Source organism: Anabas testudineus, chromosome 1 (assembly GCF_900324465.2).
Source record: "Anabas testudineus chromosome 1, fAnaTes1.2, whole genome shotgun sequence".
In the NCBI taxonomy this organism is placed as follows: Eukaryota; Metazoa; Chordata; class Actinopteri; order Anabantiformes; family Anabantidae; genus Anabas; species Anabas testudineus.
The window spans coordinates 4,354,484-4,381,472 of record NC_046610.1 but is presented as its reverse complement, the minus strand read 5'-3'; the positions used below and the strand labels follow the sequence as shown (position 1 = coordinate 4,381,472).

General features: G+C 40.7%; 1 protein-coding gene across 1 annotated transcript in view; it reads right to left on the bottom strand.

Moving 5' to 3' along the window:
* Window positions 1-668: 668 nt before the first annotated feature.
* Window positions 669-26,989, bottom strand: part of LOC113162241 (voltage-dependent calcium channel gamma-2 subunit-like) — a 29,387-nt gene continuing 3,066 nt past the window's right edge. The window contains exons 2-4 of the mRNA XM_026360277.1: window positions 14,443-14,526; window positions 3,618-3,758; window positions 669-1,425 (exon numbers count right to left, since the gene is read on the bottom strand). Of these exons, the coding sequence (XP_026216062.1) occupies window positions 893-1,425; window positions 3,618-3,758; window positions 14,443-14,526 (758 nt within the window). The 3' untranslated portion in view covers window positions 669-892. The remainder of the gene's footprint in view (window positions 1,426-3,617; window positions 3,759-14,442; window positions 14,527-26,989) is intronic.

The window sequence follows — 26,989 nt, the reverse complement described above, 5'->3', positions numbered from 1 at the left end:
TCTAATACTAACCGATATCAGTTTATCAAGTAGGCGGAAGCCTTTGCCCATCAAATGAGCCAGTCACGATGAATCCTCTTGGTTTCGTTTCCATGACGACTTGAATTAGTTTCACTTGTTTTCTTTTTTTCTTGCTGATATTTTTTGCGCCAGGGAAGTCTAGTTATGATTTATTAACATATATATTCATATATTTATATATAATCAATACATATATTAACTTATGTTTTTTTTTTTCTTTTTTTGCGGCCTGAATTGCTCCCTGCTAAAATCCCACACCGCAATGGTTCACAGTATTAATGCGAATAAAGAATGAAATCAAGAATATACAGCAACTAAAGAAAGGAGTGGGGGGGTTAAGGGAGGTTAGGGTGTGTGCTGGGGGGCTTGTGGGATGGTAGTGTGAGGGCGGGATCATAGGTGGGGCCCGGGGGCAGACTATACCCCCTTTTCATCAGACTTAGGAAGAGTAAAAAATATAAGTTCACCTTTGAACGGGCAGCGCCCCCCCCCAGCCCACCACTCCACAGTCTACAGCCCAGAGACAGACCACCTTGGGCCACCCCTCCCCGTCCCCTCTCAACTCCTTTTTCCCCATCCTCCCCCTCAAATCTTTACAAACATGTTCAAAACTTGATAAAAAATGGTAGATGGGAAATCATGCATGTTTCTTTTTTTTAAGCTTTTTTTTCTGCGTTTCCTTTTTTTTAAAACAGAAACTCATTGATCCTCTGAGATGCTGTGGAGCACTCAGAACCTCACGTACCCCTCACTCCATCTATCCATTTTAGCCCTCGTCCTCTTTCCGTGTCCTTACGCTATGATCTGTCTTTTGCTGCCTCCCCCCACGTTCCCTCTGATTTCTTTAGTGTTTCAGGTCCCTCTGTCAGTTTCATACTGGCGTGGTGCGCCGGTTGGCGGTGTTGCTGTGGCCACCTGAGTCTTTCAGGTCCTTCTGGATGCAGTTGTGGACCTGCAGGAAGTTGTGGTCCCTCTCTGTGGAGTTATAGGTGGCTGTTGGGGTCCCCGTTTGACCCTTGGGCAGGGTGTACATGGACAGCTCAGTGGAGGGCAGCGTCCCGAAGGCTTTCAGGCCCACGGGCGATGCCTCGCGGGAGTGTGAGGGATCCGTGGAGCGAGATGAGGAGCGTGAGCGGCGTCGATAACGGTAGCGGTAGCTCGGGATGCGCGTGATGGCCGCACCTTGGAGGTAGTCGGCGGCTCGTGCTCCCACGCGCAGCTCCCGATGGCGATCGATGAACATGTGCACAGCCAGCACACCCACCATTTCGGCCATGATGAAGGAGAGGGCACCGAAGTAGAAGGACCACCCATAGGAGTAGCTGTTTTTCTTGGAGTCACTTTTGGAAGGGTCCCCGGCGTTGGCTGATATGTATACAATGATTCCTATGATGTTGCTCAGGCCTAGGACAGAGAAAGAAGCTGTAGATTAGATATAATCAACAGTCAACCTGGGTTACACAAAAAGTCACATACACTTATTAACCTTGTCAGGCCAGCAATTCATTTTCCCTCCCTGACCCCTGCCTACCACAACATTAAATCTTAACTACTTAACTTATAGCCACAAAAAATGACTGCTCACAAAAGTGGAACCCAAGGATAAAGATTAGATTTGTTAAGCTTGTTGAGGTCTGGGAAACAATGCTCCATCACCTTTTCATGCTTTTCTTCTATAATTGATATAGAACACATATTGCAAATTACAATTTAGACTTAGTGCAGAAAGCTCTCGAGAGTAAATACTATGTTGATGTTTTCTAGTCAGTACAATCCATTAAAAGCGATAAAGAGTGATTCAACAATTTGTCATGAAATGTGTTTGCCCTTAGTCAGTAAAACCTCAAAAAACAAAGTTTATTCTCTGTTTCAGTGTAAAATCATGTTTCTTTGTTTACAGTCAGTTGCCCCCCAAGCCAAGCAGCCACTCACAGTAACTGTTGTTCACAGATAAGACTGAGACATTTGACCAAAATCTGATTCAAATGAATTTGCAACTTATTAGATCTGTGTGTGCAGCATGAATGTGAACAGAATCTGCTGTGTTTGACAGAATGTTTCCAAAAGCATCAATTTTAATGGGGCCTTTTGACAGCCGACATGTTTTCTCTTTCTTGTTCTCTCTGTCTTCCCCTCGCTCTCTTTCCCCTTTTTTTGTCAGATCCAAACTGGAGCAGAATCACTCTTCCAATCTTTCTTATATTTTATTTGAAAATCATTCTCTGTATCTTTTTTTTTTTGGTTCTCCTTCTTTTCCACTGTCACTTGCATCTGTCCCACCTTTTCTGTCCATCTTTCCTCACCCCCCCCGCCCACTTCCCTGAATTTTGATCATCTGCTGTTCTTGTCACACATCATCACTCTGGCTGTGTGCAGCCAGAAATAGACTAACAGACAGACAGTCAGACAGAAAAACGGACAAATATGCAGATAAATGGTGAAGGTGGTACTGTATGGAGATACAGAGAAGCAGACCGAGGTGTGAGGGTCTGACTGAGTTGGATCAGAACAGAAGAGTATCAGGGACACCTTATTTTTAGAGTGTAATCCCAGTGGCCTTCTCTTAGCCTAGCAACAGGGTGAGAGAGACAGACACAGACAGTGAGAGAGAAACAGAGAGAGCTGCATCTCTCACTTCTAACTTGGAGGGGAACTAGTTATCTAGTGCAGCACAGTAGGCCATGGCCTAGAACAAGAGTACAAACACGTACATGTATGCACACACGAAAAAATACCCCCGATCTGTTGCCCTAGCTTCATCCTGAGGCTACACAGGCATCAAATGCTACACAGCAGATCACCTGGTGGTCAGGGAGCCCCGGCTTGGCTTTTCACTTTAATGACATTTTCATTTTCAGTCGCTTCATTATGCAGACAGTTGTGTCTGTTTCGGATGTTTGGATACTGTCTGTCATGTTTTTCTTTCTTTTCCTTATTTGTTCTACTCCTAAAATCGGCCACCTCATCCTAAGTCTTCGTCTTCTTTTTTACTATTCATATGTAAAAACATTTTTGTATACATAGCATCTAAAGGGCCGTTCACTGAGTCTCTGAGTCATGGAAAAAAGCAACCTTGTTTTGTTTGTCTGCAATAGCAACTCTATTCATTATTATTGTATTTTGGCACCATGACTAATCCCTTCCCATCAGTGTCTGCATCTGTTTGAAAACAAATGTAAAACTATTCAAATCTAACATTTATATCCACAAAGATACATTTAAAAAATCTGTTTCTGGATGCAGATCAACAACATACTAGGACATTTCTTATTCAATTCAAATACTGTGAAAACTGTGAAAAACTGCTCCAGTAAATCATCCAACAGGTTGAAATTTGTTCACGTTGGCTAAATAAGAAACAGAGACCTGACAAATGAAAACATAAGAAGATGATAAACTAGTCTAATGTGATGTTCCTGAGGTTTTTACAAATGCTGATTACTTCATCGTATCCTATGCAGCTAAAGTCGAAACACATGTTGCTTCTATGTATTTTAGCTTTTAGTGTTTGGAGTGGAGACGAGCCAATCTCCTGGATGAACAGCTGCTTGTATTGAGGAACAAATAAAAAAAACAAACTATAATATTCTTCATACCTGCGGAGACGAAGAGGATGCCGGCACTGAGGATGATATTGTGACGTGACTTGTAAAACTCACTGGCGGCAATGCACAGCCCCCCCATGAAGAGCAGGATCACACTCAGGATTGGGAAGATACTAGAGGCTCGCACTGCACCTGTACACAAGAAAATAAAAAAATCTCACCGCTGGCACAAATTAGACAGGTGCTATTACTGGCTAACAGTGTTTTTGGCTTGGTGCAGTATTTGCAAGCTGCAAAGAAGAAAAGAAAAGACAACAAACAACATGAAAATGATTATTAATTGTAAACTTTCTACAACTTGTTATTTACAGTTTATTCAAGTTAACTTGTCTAACAGCAGTAGTAGACATTTAGTCTGCTGAATATATTTTGGAGAAAGCTGTTAATGTCCTCTGGTACTTTGGTAAGGTGAGTCTCTTCTGGAAACTTGCTCAGACACTGAAGAGCTTTGCAGGCATGAGCCATGCTCCCAAATGAAAATCAATAACAGAAAACTAGTATTTTGAAAAGTATAATATGCACTTTCGTAACCTATTGCAGTAGTATCTCTCTTCCAGTGGGCAGCGTGTCCCTCTCGCTCTACCAGGCCCCTTTCCATCACTCTATCGCACCATCTCTCTAACTCTCCATCTGTCTCTGTCTCCGTTCCCGTCCCTATCAGTCTGTCCATCAGATGTCTGTCTGTTTGCCCTCTGCGTGGCTGATTTGCTGATTGGCCACGGGGGTGTCATGGTGCAGCCGTGGTCACTGAGCTTGATCTGGTTTCTGAGGCGGCTAATGTCACAGAACTTCTGGCGGATCTTATGCCAATAAAGGTTCTTGCATAATACTGCTTCCCTTAGGGCAAATATATTCTTCATTTTTCTTCATGCTTCACAAGGACATATATGGATAAGTACAGGACAAGAAATACCAGCTGTCACATTATAAGATTTGGCAGAAAAGTACCTGGAAGAAACAATAAAGGCAAACAGTGAAATGATTACCCACACTGTGGGTTGTAAACATCTATTACAATTAACAAATGAGATTTTTTATCCTCTTTGAACCATTGTACCTTATATCTGAGCGCAGTTTTCATGAGAAATAAGGGATTATTACAACCCATTCTTTTGTTTTTAAGTGGTTTAGGTAACTAGGCTAAACTCAGCTTATTTCAACCTGTCTGAGCGTCTAATTGCCCCATAATATTAATAACTGGACTTAGCATTAGCTGCCCTGCTCAAACGGCTTTTCGAAGGAGAAAGAACATGGAGTTTGTCCTTGATCCTGTTTCTAATGACGCCTCTCCACATCTCGCCTTTTCTGTTTTGTTTTTTTTGTCTTTTTTAATCTCTCCTTCTTTTCTCTGGTATAGCCGTACTGTGATAGTTCCATTCACTGAAGCAGATCAAATATTAAGGTGACCTCAGAGTTGGCTCTGCCCCAAACTCCCCCTCCTCCTCTTCCTCCTCCTCCTCTTCCTCCTCCATGCTATTTGTTTTAACCCCATCTCCTCTCCTTCACTGTCATGTGCTGTCAGGGCAAATAGTCTTCAAGGTGGAAAGCGCCTCTTAACCGCCACGTACAGTACTGCATGCACACACACATGCACACTTTTTCAAGAATAAGCAGAAATGCCTTGTGAGCCACACACATGTACAGAAGCACAAACACCTGTACTACACTTGATTTATCACTCGCTAAGATGGGTGAGCACAAGCACACTGCTGGCTGAGATTCTTTATCACATTAGAAGACACACAAACCATCCAGTCCTCTAATTTATACCTGGAGAATCAGTTTGCTGGCTGCTGTGACAACTGTTGTTGTCATTTGGCATTACTGCTGGTTAAAACCTCCTGATTTGGTTGACTTTTATATAAAATATGAATCCTGGCTAATGGTTTAAATATGAATTTTATAGCCGTGATAAGATATCAAGCCAATTGTGCTGCAACAAAGTGGAGAAAGATGCAGAGAGAATGTGCTGGTGGGTATCGTGAATATGAAAGAAACCATATTGTGATACTGATGTCAATGCAGCATAGACACTGAAAACATAGAGTGAATGAGAGATTACAACAAGTCAGTGGAGACTTGATGTCAGGAATTTGGCTTGAGAGACCAAATACAGGAGAATAGATGAGACAACAGTGTGGTTAAGTTGAATTTGGCAAATTACAATGGGGATATTTGTATAAAAGGGGAAACAATAAAAAAAAGATAAGAAGAGGAGAGAGAAATGAGAGCAGGAGAGGAAAAGAAGACGAGACAAGAGCAGAAGTGAGAAGACTGCAGGCCTTCAGTTCTCTGTGAAGCTGCTCTGCCTCGAGCGATCTCTGTCTGCTCGCTCTCTCTCTCTCTCTTTTCCCCTCTCTGCGCTTGTGCTTTAAGCAGAAAACAGGGTGTTTAAAAGGAAGAATTTTTAACCAAATGCGCTGGCCTCCAGGTGCATCCTGCCACCAAGCACATCACAGCACAGAGACAGAGAGAGGTGTGTTGAGAGGGAAGAAACCTGAGCAGCAGTAGGAGACGTCTACAGTATGTTTTCAGTTTCTTTGGTGACGGAGCTTGAGGCTGCTGTGGGGATTGAACCTCCTACTAGCTGGATGTTGGCTATCTTTATAAACTGCTTCATCATACCCAGCCAAGATTCTTTAACCCTAAATGTTTTGAGCCTTACCATAACCCAGGGGTAGGGTTAATGATCAAAGGAGTGTATGGAAGGCTGTGGGATGGGAACATGTTGTCACATCATACCTAATACAGTATAACATCAGTCCCATCAGCACCAAACACCAACATCTATGTGAAGCAAAGGATGTGGCAAATATAATGAATTGTTATGTTTTTATTATGTTAAATATTAGCAGTAACAAATAAACTGGGAGGAAATTAAAGGCAGCTTTGCTCCACACACTGGTGATTGATTCACTATAATATCACGAAAGCCAATACTGTGGTATCAAGTTGATAACAACATTCTGGAAACATGGTAGAACCTGTTTTCTGTGATACCAAAGGTACTAAAAGCACTTTAGTAACTGTCATAGCGACTGGAGGATGTGATTTCCCTGGCACTGATGAGGGCAGCTCAATATCTCATTAGGTGCAGTCAGACATCAAATGCGAAGATACGAAGAAGGAAGGCAGAAAGGAAAAACTAAAAAAAAACTGATGTTGAGTATGGAGATTTGAGTTGGATGATGAGGGACAAGGTCTCACAAATAGCTGCTATAAAAACAGTGTCTCGGAGCTCTTTGCACGAGAGGAGAAAACGTCAATCTCAGCTTTGCATCTCAAACACATCCATCCAGATCTGTTCAAATAATTCAAGGTTAGAGAGTTTCAGGAGTTAATTTCATAGTGTCAACACATTGTCGAAATGTAATATTCAACGCAGCTAAATATGAACAATGCCACGTAGGATAACATTAGTTTGTTCAGGCTGATGAAGCGGCAGCTCAACACGAGCTCATACCAACATTCAGCTTGTCAAAGATTGTGTGTGTCAGCACGCTGTGTGTGCAGCAGTGTCTGAGATTTTCTTTGAGACATGCCTGATAATTGAGATCTCTTAATTGTCTTTTACTGCAGTGGTAATAGAGTTATTTTTGCTGTGGTATCAAAACTGGAATAAAGAAGTGAAGCATTCCAGCGCCGCTACTACCAACTAACCACTTTCTGTCACTTTCTTCAGTGTCAACATTCACAGTCTTTTTATATTTACATTTACAGCTTGTATAATTATTTTGGGTTTTTTATGTGTGTGTGTGTGTTTCAGACCCTGACTAATGGAGTTGGATCCATCAGTCAGTTTACTTGACAAGCAGGTCTGCACACAGGCCTCCCTGCCACCCTCTGTAGCCTCCATAACCCCTTGACTGTGCAGGTGAGGTGCACAGAGGCTCTCCCACTGTCACGTTTCCCAGTATTTACGCGCGTCAACTCAACAGAAGAGCAACAGTTTTATCACATTTCTTCTGTTTATTCAGATGTATTTGTTGAATCTCTGTGCAAACTAACATGTTCTGATATGACACACCGACAGAAGGCACGGCAGACGCACAAACTGCTTTTTCATTCTCTTTTTTTACACTTTAACCTTCCCTGTTTTCCCCCCACTACTTGGTCGGTTCTGCTGCAGTGGTGTGTGTTTATGTGTGTGTGTGTGCTTGTGTGTGTGTCTTGGGCTGACTTATGGTTTCATTAGCTGCAGCAGAGAAGAGCTCTGTAATTGTGGCTGAATTATAGAGGCGGGGGTGGACATCGCCATGGGATCTACCTGGTTTCAAACACACACACACACACACACACACACACACACACACACACACACACACACACACACACACACACACGTAAGTGCACACACACAAACTACAATGCAGCAACCCCCCCCATTACTTTGTTACACACACACACATCAGCTCAACAAGCACTAAAGTGAACACACTCATCGATCAGCTTCCCACCCACTCACTCACTCTCCTGTTCTAAAGAGGGGTGTTTCCCATACACACTGTACTTCCCACACAGCTCTCTCTCTCTCTCTCTCTCTCTCACACACACACACACACACAATTTGCTGTCTTCCCAATTGAACTCACCACACTTTAAGCTGTATGGTGAGACACGTTTGTTTCTTGGAGGCTTTATTGTTAGTCTGATTGCACAAACAAGCTTTGAGTGTTGTACAATGAAAATAATATTGGTGATAATTGTGTCTCACATTTCTTTAACATGCAATGCCAACAATGTTAATGGCAACAGACTGATTGATCTGGACTGTGTAGTTTTCTAATGTGTCCTGTGTCACCCTAGAATTACAAATCTTTAGGAAAACTCTTCACATGCATACAGACCAGCATCTGTTGTTTGAATCCTTCCATTCACTAAGAATCTATCATGAGTACATATTCTTTTACTTTCAGATGTATTGACCGGCCTTCTATATTTTTAACAACGTTAACACCTAAACCCCCACGGGTTAAAATTAAAGTGATCAGAGGGTTGGGAACATTAAATATCAACACAATAAAGACCAACAGCTGCTGTTAGTTCACTGGCCCACTGTTGGCAAGTGGGTGATGGCAGGTAGTCCGCTGTTGGTTAGGTGTATAAGCACATACACTCATCTTACTTCTAACTGACACACACAGACCCACACATTACACCCACTTGGGAGAGTCCAGCAGCAAAGAACACGTGGTAGTGGGAACTCTGCAAAACAGCTACAGGGAATAGCTGACTGTATATGTGTGTTCGTGTGTGTGTTTCTAAGCATGAACGCACTCAAACCACCAGGCAGATGTGCTCGAATGTGCCTGTGCGAGTGTAGACATCATTCAAACACGAACGCATGGTCGTGCGTGAATGTTGTGCACACACGAGGAAGCTTGCCCAGCCTCATTATCATGGCGTATTATCAATCGTGCGATGCCTCTATGTCACAACTTGGCTCCCAGAAATAGCTGCAGTGACATCAGCGAGTTGACGTCATCAGTGGGTGACATCACGTGTTTCCTAGCATCCCGATGTGGAGTATTAGCATTATATACTAGGCTCCAGCGGTCTAATTATAGAAACGGCCTGTGCACTGCTTCCACTCCAGAGTGTTCAGAGCAAATCAGGACTCTCCGCCTGTTTGTGTCTTGATTTTCTCCCTTTGTGAGGACCACACTGCAGATTGAGTGAGGACATCGTGTCCAGTTCTCACGTGTTCAAAGGGATTTTTTTGCATTAGGAAACAAACAGGTTTAGGTTTAAGGTCACTTGACACAGAGTAAATACCATGTTGTTACGTTATTGTGTTAACTTATAGGTTTCCTGTGGAGTTTTCTTGTGAAGAAAGATCCTCAGTTTGTCGCCAAAAGTCTTAAATGCATCTTTGATGTCCAACAAGTTTTTTTCACATAAAATATTTGCTGCTGATATTTTGAATATTTAACAGCCTCTTCCTCGCAGATGTTTTCACAAACATTTCTGTTTCCTGGTGCTTTCCTGGCTCATGATATTGCCAGTTTAAAGGATTACATTATGCTTTTCCTTGGTTTTCGTTGTAGCGTCACTATTGTGATCATGGTCTGTCCATGTTTAATAATCCCAAAGTTCTGTAATGTGAGCTGAACATGTGTAGAAGAAATCACACAAACAACAGCAACAGCAAAATGTCTCTGTCTGCTCTGTTGCGACACTTTCCCTGAGGATTTCTCTGGATCCTCCCAAAATATTCCCATCATTATCAGTCTATAAATAGATCCGCATTTTGCACATGCACAGTACAGAGTCGTGCCTAGGTTAGCTGGGAAGTTTCACCACCACTCTGCTTAGCCCATTGGCGGGTTTCTGCAAACTGCACGGTCAGAACAAAGTGGGTTCAGGATGAGGCAGACCTTTAAGAGACAGGAGCTAAAATGAACCATTTCAGATGAGGTACTGCATCCCGCCTAAAGTAGGAAGTGAAAAAGTTCTTGTAAGTCAGCCAAAGCTATATCCCCCCAAAAAACAAGACAAAACAAAACAAAACATAAAATTCTGCATTACCTCTGTAATGTGTCCTGCATAATTCACATGTTGCACTTGTTTGCATGTGTCCAAAAGCACAGCTCCATAAAGTAGCAGCTTTACCTGTCAACAAAAACTACAACAATCTGTCAAATAAAGGACCTGACTACTTCTTCCTCAACTACTTTGGGCTGAGGTTAGCAGTCTGTCTGTAATGAACTGGTTTATAGTGCATTTTTAGTGAGCATCCTCACAAATATAGAAGCATAAGGGTGAGTGTGTGTGTGTGTGTGTGTGTGTGTGTGTGTGTGTGTGTGTGTGTGTGTGTGTGTGTGTGTGTGTGTGTGTGTGTGTGTGACTTTGCCTTGTTCAAGCCAGTTAGGGCCTGAGCTGAGCTGTTGGCCATGTCTAATCCCATTCAACAGCTCCATGCATGATACAACACACATTGACACTTCTCACACACACACACACACACACCCACACACACACACACACACACACCCTCACACTTTGTGAGTAATATACTTGATGCCCTTTCCATCTCTGCAGACAAAAGACAGAAATTTATTCTGATATAGAAACACTAGTTGTATATTTTTCTCATCATTTAAACTTCCAACACACCGTACATGTGTTGGAAATTTGAAATAAAGGAAATAATGTCGTCATGGTCACTGCAAAATATTACTTTGCTTGAATGTACAGTAAACATGAATTCTCTGTTTTGACAGCAATAGACACACTGCCATTTATATCTGAGATACAAAATGTACCAGCTCTGACACAAGGAGTTCATGTGCAATAACAGCATGCGGTGCAGGAGATGGATAAATTTGAATGTAGGACATCACATCACATCACAAAGCCACAAATGACAATTATGTCCTTGCTTCCTTTTTGTTTGCAGGAGAACTTGTAACTTTAATTTTATGCCATCCTAGTTTCACTGAAATTTATGTTGACAAGATGCTTTTGAAAATTAATTTCTGATCCAAAAAGGACCAAAGAAAAATCTGACTCAAGAAACACACTATGATAGTAAAAGGTTAACTTAAGAATGAATGCAAATTAATACAAACTAATTAATTTGAATAGGTTCACATGCTCCAGTGATGCGGAAGGGTTATTAATTATAAATCAAGCATTCAGATTTCATATGATTGTGCTCTCTGGTTCAGATAAATACTCTACAAAGGTAAACTTTAAGCCCTGCCCTCTATATTATGCTATAGTGAAGGACTGGGGTGGTGGCTCTGTCCTCTCTCTCTGTGGCTGCGGCTGATAGTACAACTGCTGCAGGAGGAAGGCTGACTGCTCGCCCTTACATAACCACATGTACAAATTCACTCAGAGAGAAGAGGGTGGGGGTGGCGGGGCGAAACAGCTCAGAGAGCGAGAAACTGAGGAAGAGAGATCGAAAAGACCCCCGGGGAAAGGGAGAGACAGACAATAGAAGAGAGAGACTGCAAAGAATCCAAAATGAATGACAACTTCAGCCGGCTACAAAATGCTGGTCTGCTTTGGTTTAAGGTGTCATCGCTGACAGATCACAGTCAGTGATGTTAAAGCAGGTGATGTCCGCTGTTGCACACAAGTTCTGAAGCAGCATCTAGGATGCATCGTGGCATGCTGGTCGAAACACTTCTACTACTTGCTCTGGTTCATTGGAGCACAAAGCACTCTTTAGTGCATGTTACCAAGCAAAGCAAATTGAAATTCAGTGCTGCTGTAACCTTTAGATTAGAAACATTATACCAAGTTAGTCATACATGTGAACATATGTGCAGTATATAACTCACTAACTGTCTAGATCTGTCTGGATGCCTGATTATCTGGATATGTGATTTAATAGCAACCCACAGTGATCACTTCAAAAACAATGAGGATGTAGTCAGGAAGGTGAGTGGGGTGTGCTGTTCTGAGTATATGATTATATTTTCTCCTAAACTTACCCAGATCTTACCCATAGAAATTGGTCAAAATGCTAGATCAAAGTATCACAGCATCATACTGAGTAGGTTATTCTTGCTTAAAATGTAAAACATCTTCTTATAGTAAAGACAATACAGCTGCAGTTCAAGGTGGCCGATCCATTGGATTTGAAAAATCCACAATCCGGGCGTACAGAAGGGAAGACGAAGAGCAGTTATCCTATTTCTCTTTGCTGCCATTACTGTTATTCTCTTGAGCAAAGCACCCAGCTATTCCAGCACAGCTGCTCAGTGGCCATCAGTGACAGACTGTAACTGTATTGGGAAGATTTCAGGTGGCAATGTGTATGATAATGTGGATGTGAAGCAGAGAGATGCCTCTATAAACAAATGCTGCGCCATTTCCATCTGTCAGAATGTGTCATCCTCCACACTTTACATTGTCATTCCAGTAATTTAGCTGACACTGTTACTCAGACTGACTTACAGTGAGTGCAGCAGCAGAATGAGCTTTGATTACCATATCACTGAACATCACAGGAAACCAAAAGAAGAGAGTGCAAGAGTCAGTGCATTAAGTGCATTTACAATAATTATGTAATCCTGCAATCTGTAAAAGAGGTGCCCAGAAAACAAAACATTGAGACAGAGCAAAACAAAGAATAAGAGCAGAAGGACAATTTGTGCAAATTGCCACAGTCACATAGAATCAGGGAGCTGATGCAGCAATATGAGACAGCACCACAACATGGAATGTGTGCTGTGCATATCCACCTCCAGTTGAAACAGACGTCACTGACTATCCAATGATAACAAAACTGATCCTCATAGGAAAGTAGCTGTTTGAAAGCTGCTCATAAAAGTTGGTGCTACTACTGTTTAGAGTTGTGGGGTTGAATTTGACTTTTTATTTTGTACTTTTATTTACTTATACTGTAGCTGCTGCACGTGTCAACCTCATTCAGTCTATATATTAACAATAACTTACTTTGTAGAGGGATAAAGTACCAACAGTGGCAGCTGACACTAGCACTGATTGTCCTGCTCCACCTTCTGATGACTCTAAAACCTATAGAAAATATGTGCAGCTCACACAGTTACACATAAACACACAAGTGCACAGATCTTCAGTTGCCATGGCAACGCACAGCAGTAGAGGAACAAATGCAGGATTAGTGGTTCATCTTTCCAAAATACAGTGAATTTAAAATGAAATCGAATAGAAGCTTCTGTCTTTGAATCTAAACTTGGTAGCTGCAGTTTCAAAGGCCACAGGGATGTAAAAGACACCAGAGCACCAATCGATTTAGGTCTCATCTATGATGGGATTATTTGTCAGAGTGGGTACATTTTTTCTAATAAAAGCCAATAATATACTGAGGCTAACTTCAAACTTTCAGAAAAAAAACTTTGGAAAAGCATTTTAAGTAGACTTGATGCCAAAATCACCATCACCTTCCCATTCAACCCCACAGCCTCAGATTCAACAGCTGTCAGATGGGCGCACAGGCCTCAGTGGAGACGGACAGATAGATGTAAAGCAAGAGGGAGGAGGCAAGGGATGGATGGAAGGATGGAGGAGAGGGAGAGGTGTGACCCACATAGCAGAGCCTCGAGTATTTATAGAAGAAAGTGTCCTAATTGGCAAGCTGCTGGGAGCACGACAGCGCTGCACTGGTACTTTACTCCTTGTCCTTCACCTCCATAACCCTCCTTCTCCTTGTCTCTCACCTTCTGCCATCTCCTCTGTCTTCTGTTTCTCTTATGCTCTGCTCCATCGACCATTCCTCATTTCTAACCTCATCCTTTGACGTCCACCTCTTGCCCTTCCTCCTCTTCCGGGTCTCTCTGCTTTGACTTTACTTTCTTCTCCACTGACTCCTCCTCCTCAGCTTTGTGTAACTCTTCATGTTTGACCTTCAGTTTCTTTGTCCCTGCTGTCCTGTTTTCTCCCTCTGCTCTCCCTCTTTTGTCTCCTTATTAGCCATGTTTCTCCTTTCTGCTGTCCTGTATCTTTTCTCTCTCATACACAGGAGAATGAGCTCACATTCTTCACCTATAAGTGAAGTTTTGGACCACACTGAGAATATAAAGACCCAGTTTACACATGTTTATCTTAACATGTGACATGTTCAGACTCTTCTCTGAAAAAATAAAGTTCTGAATTGGATGCTAAAATCATGTGCAAACCCACTGTTTCAATTTCACATAATAATGTTGTTAGGCTATAAAAGTTAATTTGGTCATTGTGTTCAGGTAGTACTGATGTAAGACAATAAAAAATAAATGATCACAACGATACAAAACATTCTGTACAAATGGATAAAAACGTACAACAGGGCTGGGACTGGGATTCTGGATGGTTGGATGGAGGGAAGTAAGAAAAGACTCACGTAAGAAGTACTCAGAAGCATCCGCCTCATAGTCAGCATCCTCAGGGAAGTGATCTATCTGCTTACACATGCCTTTAAAAGAACCTGAGCGAAAAAGAAAGACAGAAAGAAAGGAAGAAAGCCAAAGCTGTTTAATTTTCACACTCATTTTAATGCAAACATTCATTTAGAACAAAACCAATAATGCATATGTAAATGTGTATTTGAGTTAACAGTTATTATAATTGCGAAAGACAGAAATACAGTTGATGCATAAGGACACAAGGAAGTTCATCACAGAAGGCAGAAAAAGGGGGATAAAAACCAAAAGGAGAGAGGAGACGAAGGTTAGACGCAGCAGGTTTTTGAAAGAAAAAGACAAGTTGGAGACATTTGTCAACAGCTTTGAAGGAAACAAATCTCAGCACATAAAATGACAGAAGAGGAAAATGGGAAGAGTTTAATCTGAACGTCCTCAACAGCGCAGGCGGGAGGGCGCGGAGGAGAAAGTGAGCAGGATACAAATGGGAGAGACGGAGAAAGGAGAGCTGATAGCGCTGCTCATTAAGAGGGATTGTGTGTGCGTGTGTGTGTGTGTTTAGCTTGGTTCAGCTCCAGTGGTAATTGTATGCCCTCCCAAACCACTGCAATTAAATGGGCCCTTGTTAATTGGCAATTGAAGGACGAAAGACTAGTGCCTGGCTTTCAAATGGGCATCAGTTACACACACACACACACACACACACACGCACATTTACAACATGTCTCACACAGGAACACACTCACACGCTGTAGCAGTCACGGTGAAAGCACTTACAGCTAAGTTGTCAGATATTTAGCATTTTCATCATGACCACAGAGAAAAAAAGAATAATTTTATACCAAAGCTCGACACATAAAAGTGAAATAAGAAATGATGACAGGACTCTACGACGAGCCTGCTTCATATTTACATTTCTTTAATACACCTCTGCAAACACGCCCGGCGAACAAAGTGTTTTTCGTGAGGTAGACTTTGATAGATACACTGAAGATATTTCACAAGGAAGCGGCCCGGAAACCTTTCAGTGGGCTGCAAAACGCTTTCATCATTTCGTAATTTCTTTGTGTGAAGTGTGTGTAGAGCTGTGTCTTGAAATTCTGTTCAGTTCCTCGGGGGTCTGTGATGAGGAGGAAACAGGAGAAACATCCTCACATTCACGTCCCCTTGTAGTCTTAGTAACTGTAGCTGTTTGTTGTACAAACATGCTGTGCAAGGCTTGTAGTCACGCATGGCAATAAAGTGTTGATGAGTAGACACGAGTGAGGTCTCAGCGTTTCTAAAAGACTGACTCATCAGTATCAGTATCATTATTTCTTCAGCTGGAGATTTGTTCCTGATAGATCTTATTGGCTTGAGATGATGTCATCTCTTCATTATGGGATGCTCCCAGTTCTTCCAGTACATCTTTACTGCTCACACCATGACATCAACACTCCTATATGAATATGCACACGTGATTTCGGCTGTTTTCTCCTCCACCTAACGCACACATGTATCTACAGCATTATAAAACATTCAAAATGGTGTCAGCTGCGGTTGCTAGGAGATGCACAGAAATAGAAGATGCAGCAAAGACACTGTTGCAGCATCACTCCCTCAACTTTAATAATACAGTTTCTGTTTGCCGTTCGGTTTTAATTTATTGCTCCGAGTGCTTGTGTCTCCATGTGAGTATCCCACATTATGTCAAACACGTCGATTCACACAGTCACTGCCAGGCAAAAAGTCCATCATCTCCACTCTCTTTCAGCCCCGCTCTCTCTCTCCCTTTCACACTCTCCCGCGCTCCCTCCAACACATGCCCACCCACGCTGCAGCACAAGCACATGTAATCTGGAATTGCATTTTCCCTTCCTTCTCTCTCCCATCTCTCTCTCTCTCTCTCCCTCTCGCTCTCCTGTCTGCCTCTCACATACATTCATGTGCATGCACCCTGAGGATCAGATTCCCATTTGTACGGGCAGCTCAGGCTTCCTCTCCTCCTCTTTCTTTTTCTTTATTCTTCCTACAATTCAAATTAAGAACACAAGTTATTGTCTGAACAGTGAAGAATCCCGTGCAGCCTGAGAGGATTACGTCATCATCAGAAATTCAGTGATGATATGGACATGACCAGATGTCCAGAAACCAACACGAATGAAATGGATCAGCATTTGTTGTGTATGAGTTTCATAAAGCCTCACTGTACATCTTTATCTAAGAACAAAATCTACTCTGCCCATTTAGTGTATATATTTGAGAATATACGACCTCTTTTATAAGTATATACGCATAATTTACTTTTTAGATATACTGTGGATAGAATATTTTAACTCTCAAATTAAACAAACAACGTGGGTTATGGCTGTGAGTGAGGAGGTAGCTGCTCCACGTTAGCCTATCTATCAATGTTTCAACGTGCTTCAGCTTATTTTTCTTGTAGAATAAAGTTTAGTTTTGCTTTAGTTTTTGATTTAGACTTCTTCTGATTTAAACTGCTAATATTCCCTTAAAGAGGGTGAATCACTGTGTGATTGGCAGCTGGAGGGTTAAACTCCTTTTGAATAGTAACTGAACAAGCCTGGATGGATAATTAAGACTAATTCATTCTGAACAACAAATGAATTAGTACATAATTCACAACGGTTTCCAGCCTAATTATTGGCAGTTGTTTCACGGCGGATCTGTTGAAGACAAATCTGTGCAGGCAAATATTATCAATTCACTATACTACTATCAAACCATCTTTTCTAATCTGCAGCAATTAGATCCAAGCTTTTGCTCGCCCACAAGCAAACAGAAGTATCTGTTACTGTATAAAATCCCCATCTGAAAAGCTTCTCTGTCCTCCCCACTTTCTCCCCTACTCTCTCCGCACTTGTCATAATGAGGTGTCGCTCTTCCAAATTGCCCCTGTTAAATTATACATCCTGCTTAAACATGGAACAGATACTATTATTCTTAGACCAACCTGTACCTTGAGGGTCAGGATGGCTTCGTCACCCACTTATCCTCACAGCAAGAGGGGCGCTTATGACTCTCTGTGCATGATTTATACCAATAAGAAGAGACCCTGCTGACCCTCCCCCCTGCTGTCACAAGCCAGTCAGATGACTGCTTGTCGCCTGACCTCATGGCTGTTAAGGAGAAGTTAATGTAGTATGATGAAACACTGGCAGACATCCTTTTATGAAGTATTAACATCCTAACCCACTCACAGAGATGCCGCAGAAAGTGTGTGTGTATGAGAATAAGAGATGTAGTGAGAAACACAAACGCCCTCCTCTGAACCGCCGCTGTGTGTTATGTAAATACTTGGCATCTTTATTCTTTATGCTAATTGTGGCTCATCCTGTCTGTATGCTAAAAAGCCATTAAAGTAATCCTTCAGCTGCAAAGGTGGATGAACATCAGAGATCTGAAAGGGGACGTGTTGCACAGCAAAGATGGCTATCAGCTCCGTTTAGTCAGCTCCAAGTGTGATGCACAGAAAGTGTGCTTCTTTCTTTTCTTGATCTATTCATGTGAAATCATCCAGGAGAGAGTTTTCTCATAAGTGGTACTCTCTTTTCCCCCCTCGAATCTTTCAGTTGTAATTCCTAGTGTTCTTTAGCTTCCCCGTGTGTACTGAACACAAGAATCCTCAACTTTAACTTATTACTTTATTCAATAATTCGTACAAAACAACAACTGTCCTCATGGACCCTCAGAGCACTTAGGCCTGTAAGGGTTCGTGCTCAATTGCTGATCTTTGTTTCCAGAGATATTTTACACACTACCCTGTCTCCAAACAATAACTAAACCCCAAATGCAATTAGTTTTTTTTTTTCTTTTGTAGGGAATGATGAACGTAATATGGCCATGTGTTGAGTATATTGAAGGAATGAATCACTACATTTATTAATGATAGGATATGAGTGTAGATACCATGAAAACAGGTTGGGTTTAGAGTAGTAGAACTTAAAGGGGACTTATTCAAAGGCCCAAAGCTGGAGGTGAACATATTGCCTGGTTGTGAAACACCCAGATTTCAGTCTGGTCAATTAGCTTTGCTCTTACGTTTTTTCCAAATGCTGCATTGTTTGACGTGAAGCAGTGTGGAAGTCTCTAAATAGCCATCTGTTTTGGGCTCCTACACCCACTAAGTATGCCGTCCCACAGCAAAGAGAGGCATTTAGACAGCTTTATACCGAGCTGAACCACAGCAACTGCTACAGTAAGACTATTCTTGTTATACATGTGTGTCCACAGTCAAGCCAGTGGCTCTGAATTTCCTCCGGCTGATTCCTCCAAAGTGCCCTGTGACTGCTGATGCACACTCACACTCATACAGAACCCATGAAAGGAAAGCCATGAAGCAGGTTATGTAATATAGATTCAACCCTTTCATGTCCAACCTACATTTATTAAGGTTTCTGCTGTATATTCTGCTTTGTACTGTACCTCAGTTATTTTGTGTAAAATAATGTCAAAGCAGACAAGAGCATACCAGACATGTATGTATGCATTATATAACGTTTTAGAGTAAGAAGATTTTCCCAAATATTTCTACTCAAAAACAATTGTAGGCGTTTGATATGAATAAACATTTTATTTGCAAACAAATAAAAATAACCCTTCTTTGTCCTGACTGCAGCAATTAGCTCTGACATGCAGCATGAATATCATCCATTTGCCTTTTCAGTGCTCAAACTTTATCACTCTGCTTGACATTTGCCAAACGTTTTCTGTACATTTAATGTTTTCATTCTGCTTCCCTGTCACAAAGTGTATTAATCATGTTTTAATTGCTTTACCAATGCAAACGAGGTCCATTCTAGAAGTAGTGAAATGTTCTTTCATGTCCTTACAAGCTATGTTTCTGGCTTAGACCCTCATTGACAACTAGCTTAACACTGTTTCTGCAATACCATGTCTGGTGTTTGCTTGAACCATATATTGTTATACATGTGGAAAAACGTTGGGTTAATCATTTGAAATCTCACATTCGATGGGAAAACCCTGGACATTCTTCTGAAAAGGTTCTTAAAGTCTAACGGTTATGACAAATCTCCTTTTGAGATTTATATTTCTTTTTTGTGATATCAATATACATTAAAAAACAAAAACAACCCTTACTGAATATTTCATGTAAAAACTTTGATGTAGAAGATGTGTTCCACTTCAACAAACAGAGAACAGAGCAGACTGAAAAAGCATTCACTTAAAAAAAAGATTTGATTGTGAAATGTATTTCATTTGAATCTTTGAACCCAGACAGCCCATTTCATTTCTGCACCATTTCAGAACACATCTGATAATAGAGAGACCTATTAAAGATAATCGTAATAAATGTGGAATAAGATTCTCAGCCTATTTGCTCTAACTAATTTAAAATATGCAATAACACCTAAATTAGTTTGATGTGTAGCTGTGACAGGAAAAGAGAACCACTGGGGTTTGCTGTTGAAAAAACATAAAGCTATGATGTCTTTGATTTTTTATTTTTTTATTTGTTGAGACAGGGAAATGGAGCAGTGTGTTTTGGCACCAAACAGAAAGCAGCTAATGTCTGGTTAATTGTAATTTGTTAGGACAAGAGCAGTGCTGGTGGAGGACACCTCAGAGACCAGGTGGTTAGACCATCCCATAACTAGATGTTAACAGATTCGGTCCAAGTGTGAGTGAACTATGCTGCAGGAGCAACATTTCCATAAAACTGCAATTATGATTTTGTTCTGATTCCTTTTTATATAAGGTTGAGTAGAAAGGAGCTGGTTGGGGGTGATAGTCTTCACCTGACTTTGACTTCAGAGTGTTCAGGAGACCACATTAATAATTATGGTTTAATTTAAATAAGCACAATGTATGTGGACTGACGTCTGCCTGATTCAGGCAGACCATAATCATGTATAGTACATGAACTTATACATGTAAGAAGAACCATGTTTGCACTATGTTGTCTCGGCTCTGCAGCGACACACTGTATACATGTAATGTAGAAGCATGTCACCACCACTGATACCGTGGCTGCTAAGTTGCTATCATGCATTTTTCATCAGTTTCTCCACCATGTGAACACTTCATATAACAGGTGGAGACATCTTTTTTTCATGCATCTTTTTCACAGTAGCCTGACACAGAGCTCTGCTTTACTAGTATATACAAAAATAAGCTTTGCTTTAGTTTTTAAAGGCTGAATAAACAGCATCACTGCTTTTTGGGACAGCGGTGTAGCCAAGCTCTAGTTCAGCTGTTGAAAGTAGGACTGTGTCTCTGCCATGTAGCACTCTCAAGAGTGTTACGACTTTGTGAGTGCATACTAGCCTTGAAAAGTGGGTGTGGATTTGAGGGCACATTAAATCACCTCACTATTCCTCAGTTACAGTTACAACAAATGTTGTTTTTTTCCCCAAATTGAAATGAATCATGCAACAACTCTGTGGTAAAAAAAAAAAAAAAAAAAAAACAAGGTCGGTAGGTATCTGAGTGCCTTGTCACACTAAAAAAAGCTAAGTAGAGCAGAAATAGATGGTGCTGCAAACTTATGAGTACTTGTGTCCAGAGTCACAAACAAACAACTAGTTACAGTGGTTAATTCAGGGAAACATAGACCCTCATCCCATGACTGACTGTAAACTATGCAGGATCTTTTTAGTGGAGCTGTCGTCTGGGAGAGGCGGGTTATATGAAGTCATATCACAGCATATAACTGTAAAATAAAATGAAAACTGTGTCACGAGAACAAAACATAATCAAATAAGAAAATTAGAGAATAAAGGAAAATAAGCTTTAAACAATTTAACATTTATAATTCATGATCAAGTCTTAGCAGATTGTTCTGGGGAGTAACAGCAACCACCTGCAAACAACCACGCTGTCCCCCTTTTGAGAAGTCCCTCTGCTCCCTCCCTCTCTCTCTCTCTCTCTGGTCCCTCCCCTGCTCTATCCTAGTTTTTGTTTAGTAAAACTTTCTGCAATGTTTTCCTCCCCCTCCCACTCTGGTAAAGTAATTTGGCACAAAGAGCGAGAGAGAAAAACAGGAAAAAGGAATCAAATGAGGTAATGAAAAGAGAAGGAGAACAAAGTAAAGAGGCAGACAGAAGAAGAGGTGTGAGGCTGAGAAGTGACATAAGTGAAACAAATGTGAGAGACTCACAAAGCTGATAGCATCTTAGCAAAAATCACTGATCAGGGAGGCAACAGATGTTTGGTCCTGTATAAAATTACACCAGGCTGCTATATGTGGAACAGCTACCTGCCCTCATTCTGCAGTTCTACATTACATCCTCCAAAAATCTTCTCTGTTACAACACTTTGGGCAGCAGAGCCTCACTGTGATGAGATCTACAGATTAAGTTTTCTATTACAGTATCATCATTTTTGGCAGCTTTGCAAAACGACACAACATTTGGAGTGAACTTTTGAGTGTTAAGTGTCTTTTTCACTCGAATTTCTTCTTGAGTGCCTCAGCTGAGTACAACACCGGGAACCTCTAGTCATCGACGATACCTTGCAATTAGGGTGGGCAATAATATCACAATGCCTGCTGTCATTTTGACAAGTGTGAGTGAATAATTAGAAATTATTTTGTTCTCGATTTCAGCACCATGACAGTTAATAATATCATAATCACTACAGACGGAAATTATTCCTTCTGTAACTGACTAAAAGACAAGTGCACTTATTCACTTTTACAATTGTGACACACTTAACTCCTTTAGTGTAACGTTGCTCTGTGGGACCAAGAAATTGTGTCCATATGCTTCTAATTTGTTTTCGAATGGCATTTTGCAGTTGTAGTCGCTGTATAGATTCTGTTCAACTACAACATTTGATCAGTTGTAGTAAATGTTACATTAATGTACGTCACAGAGTTCAATCTGTGGAGGTGGTTTAGGAGACAGTGGTCTATATTTGATAAATTTAGGTAATAAAAACACTGAGGTTAAGGTTAAAGAAAGAACTGGCTGACCTATCAACCATAAAAAGGTTTATAATGCAACTTACTGTACAAACCATCTCTGCAAATATACAGTAACTGCTCATAATGTTATTTACATTTATTTTGGCAAAAAGTTGTATTGTTACAGATGTTATGCACTAATGAAACGCACAAACTCAGAAGACCTTGCAAAATTTTTCTTTTGGCAATTAATTAAACCCACAGGATAAATTCAAAGTCCTGAGTCATCCTAACATCTTTTGCATAATCATCTTTTGAGGATAGAGTTATCATCTATTTTCAGATGTTAAAGTGCTGATGTTCTATGTGCATAAAATGTTAAAATAAACACGATTGTATGTCCTAGAACATTCTGTTGCTTAAAAAAGCATACGCCTAGTAAATGCAGTGGTCTATTGATCTAATAAATGATTTAACAAGGTCTTACTTTTAGCACACAGTGACTCATACATGCTGTAGTAGAACAAATATATATATATATATATATATATATATATTTTGCATTGCTAATACAGTACAAAAACACATACACTCAAATGCAGTATAGGTGAAAATTGTCCACTGATTTAAAGAATAAAAATGGAATTAAACGCATCAAATCACATTAAAATGCATTAACTCTACAGTGTAAATGGGTCAAAATCAGCCATTTGCTCATGAAGGTTGATATGTAAGTGATGGGACCATGAGACCAGGAAAGATAGTCGGTCAACGAGCAATAAAATAGCAAGCTCACGCTCTCTCTCTCATCCTCTCTGCCTTCATGTCTTTCATCCTTCCCTCCCCGTCCGACTCTCTCTTTCCCTCCCTCCCATGTTTCCTGGTGTGTCTGTGATGGCTGTTGAGTAACATTACTATGGATTACAATAAAATCGTATCTTCAAAAAACATAAAAAATTCAAAACTTTTCAAAAAATTTTGAACAGTTGCATCACTGCATTTGAAATGAAGATCGCAAAGGCAAAAGACACTTGAATATATTATAGATAAAATGAGTTGAAATGGAGACGGCTCTGGTTTAAATGTGACAACTGTGACGTTGTTTTACATAACATGTCTTTCAATGTATCATTTAAATGTATGGGTTGAGTCAGATGAAGTAGCACATCTCAAACTGTCCAGACGATGGACACCCTAGTCCAACTTTTAAATGAGACAATCAAACTATCTCCAAATCAAAAACTTGAGCTGTTGCATGACCCACACACATACACACAGGGACAGAATACACTCACTCATGCCTTCTTTATACCATGACTGTGTGATCCATCTTCATCCTGAATCACATAATACCCTGCCCCAGATTCACCCGATTCATAGAACAAAGCCATGTGCTGATGACATAGATTCAGTGCATTTGTGGGATTCTTCGGGGATTCGCTTGGTTTTATTTCACTGGTTTACCACAATAAGAGCTTCAATCTAGTCATATATGTGGGTTCATGAGAGAAGGAACCACAAATGAACAGAAATAATATCTAACTTGGACACAGCTTTGACAACGCTTATAAAGTTGTTCAAATTAATTCAATTGAATTGAGTTTTGTTATATCGAAGCTCCCGATTGCTGTTATGGACTTCTGTTGTAACTACTTAACCCTGCATAAATGGTAATTATGAGATGGAGTGACAGACATTGCTGTGTCAACATGATTTCCATAATAAGCGCCGACCTACAGTACTAAGCGTCTAATGGTTGTTTGTATCGTGGTGCTCACTCATGCATATGCATTCATGATGTGGACACCGTGATGTGGCCGCCTCTTATTGTGACCTCACATTGTCATGCTGGTTGAGTCATAAAACCTGATCCCGTCACACACCTGGTAATGATCGCCACAGGGTGTCAATGTAACAACACTGTATGTTGTAATATTTTTTGTAATACAAACTTTAATGAGCACGTCACCTTTAGTTTCTAAGGAATCATTTACCTGCAGAGGCACTAATAGCAGAAATAGCTCCACATGTAGTTATCTTTATCTAGTCTGCATCAGTACTGCAGATGTTTTTTTAACCATATATAGAAGCAGAGTCATGTAATGATAAAGTAACACCTTACAAAGATACAGACGATAGATTCAAAGTTAGGATCATGACTTTTTAACTTTTTATCTTGAGTGAAAACTAATTTACTGTTAGTTCAAACGCTGAAAATGAAATATAAGCCCCTAATTGAAACAAAAATGCTGATAATAAGGTCTTGGTGGTTGCTCCAGAACCAATCTTGTCTTTTGGCTGTGTCAGCTATTTTGCCAGTTGAATTCATGACATTACATTCTGATGTTAACTTAATCATCTCTTTAGGGTTGGACACCTAATCTCCAGCTTTATCCTGCTGCTATTTTGCACCACATTTTGATTTTATACATGACTAAGGTTTAGTTAATATTTGATTCCTTTGTGTGTGGTTCATAGCAGGTGAAACTATTCCTGGATCTGAGTCTTTTCAAGTTCTAATAGGTGATATTCTGCTGCTAACGAGGCAGACGCCGCAGCACGCCATGTGCAGGTGAAGCTCAAACATTACAAAAGACACTGTTGTAAATCTCAAATTACATGTCTGCATTCTGTAACCCTTCACTGGCCCAGATAAAATACATTTTCTCTGCTTTCCCAAGCATTAAACCATGACCCTCTTCCTTCTGCTACATCTTTATTCTGCTACAGTTGATAACACACTCTTTAATGTAGGGCTCCTGATGTTAAACATATTGGAATTTATGTCTGGAAATTTCTTCTTCTTCATGTTCTTCTGCAAAATCTGCAGGCATCCCTCAAACACATTTTATCATGTGCTGTGTAGTTATTTAAACGGATTTACTCAGGCATAAGCCATTTTGTTTTACCACTTACACTTTAGTGTTATATAAGTTCAATCTATTTGAACTATAAGTTACACAGGCAGACACCTGACACAGGCTGCATCATATTTTTGTACTATGACTTGTCCTGGCCGTAAACTGCATGGTTCTGACTGCTGTGGTAAAACTTTTCACCAGAAGTATAAAAAGCTAAGATACTATACCTAGTTATGTTTTTTTTCATCCATTTTACAGCTTAATTTACATTTTCATTGATCTTCTCAGGCTCTATCAAGGCCTCGCCCCAGGCTACATCTCAAACCTATTGATGCTTTATGGGGTGAAAAGGTCAGGCCTTGGGCTCTGAAAGCTGAGATAGAGCTTTCTTGGCTGTTCTCTTAATGAAACCTGGAGTCAAAAAACAAACAAACAACAACAACAGAACTAAACTTGTCCAGGCTTTTGTTTTTGTGTGGTTTAAACATGCTGTATATGAATAGCTGCAGATCTCAGATGCCCCACTAGAAATCAAATCTGATACACACTTATTTTGTTGATTCTTGAAATGTGTTTTACTTACTCAGGCAGATACATATAGTCAGTATAAAGAAGAACACACCTGCAAGGTTTACTACAAAAGCAACATTCACTTTCACTGAGTAAAACTGATAGTTACAAATATAACCCTGGTTCTGTGAAATTTGGATAATCTCCAGGGCCCTTTAGACCACGTGTGGTCAACCCCGGTCCACACCTGGTCAAAGTCATTAAATATCAGTGTTTTGTTTAGTTCATAAGAGTGAACTCTGTGTACTTTCTCTCTGTACTAACTCTCAGTGATCATTTGGTTTTGTTTGATATTACCTGGGGAAAAAACAGTTTCACGTCAATGCATCACTGGACATTTGGTGCAGGTGTGATAAAAGCTACCAGTGATCAACCACGTGACCAAATTATGCAATCATGTCAAAGATAAGGTCGTGTGAATACATTTGCTGTTTTAAGTTTGGAACAGCGTAGACTCTGGTGGTGAGTTTGAGGACAAAATGTGTTTATTTTTTAAAACATAAAATCTTGGCCGATGTTGTAAAATTGTGTCAAATCACCAACACAATTGTTGATGTGAACGTGGCCACGCCAACTCACTCCATGTGATATGCTTATTTTCCTTGCTAAGTAGCTTTACTTTTCACACTCTAAGCTCGCTCGGTGTCCTTGGCACCGGAGATTTGAAATGGTTAAGAGCAGAGAGGAATCTGAGAGAGATCCAGCTCACTCTGTGTGCTTTGCCTTCAGAGCTACAGTTGCTTTATAGCTGCGTGGTGCAGAGCAGAGAAAGAGGAAGGGAGATACTGGGAGGTGTTGAGAAAGAGAAAAAGAGGGAGGAAAAAAAAGAACAAGAGAGAGAAAGAGCAGGCAGCCCTGGTTTGCTGTCACACCCCCTCAGGCATCCTGTGCTATCTTTAACACACAGGCCTACGTTCTATCTAACCTATCTTGCCCCAGCTTTTAACATAATACGTCACAGTGTAGGCTTTTGTTTTAATTCTCGGGACTTGACGAACATGATTTGCAGATAGCTGAACAGGAAAGACCACACGTGACATTTTCACGTTGAGCCTTGAGTTCGATATAGGCGATCTGATGTTTCGACTTTCATGCTCAGTCCTGTATACAAATGGAAGTGTGTGTGTGTGTGTGTGTGTGTTTGTGTGCGTGTGCGTGTGTGTGTGTGTGTGTGTGTGCGTGTGTGTGTGTGTGTGTGTGTGTTTGATGCAGGCTGTCTCACATTGGGAG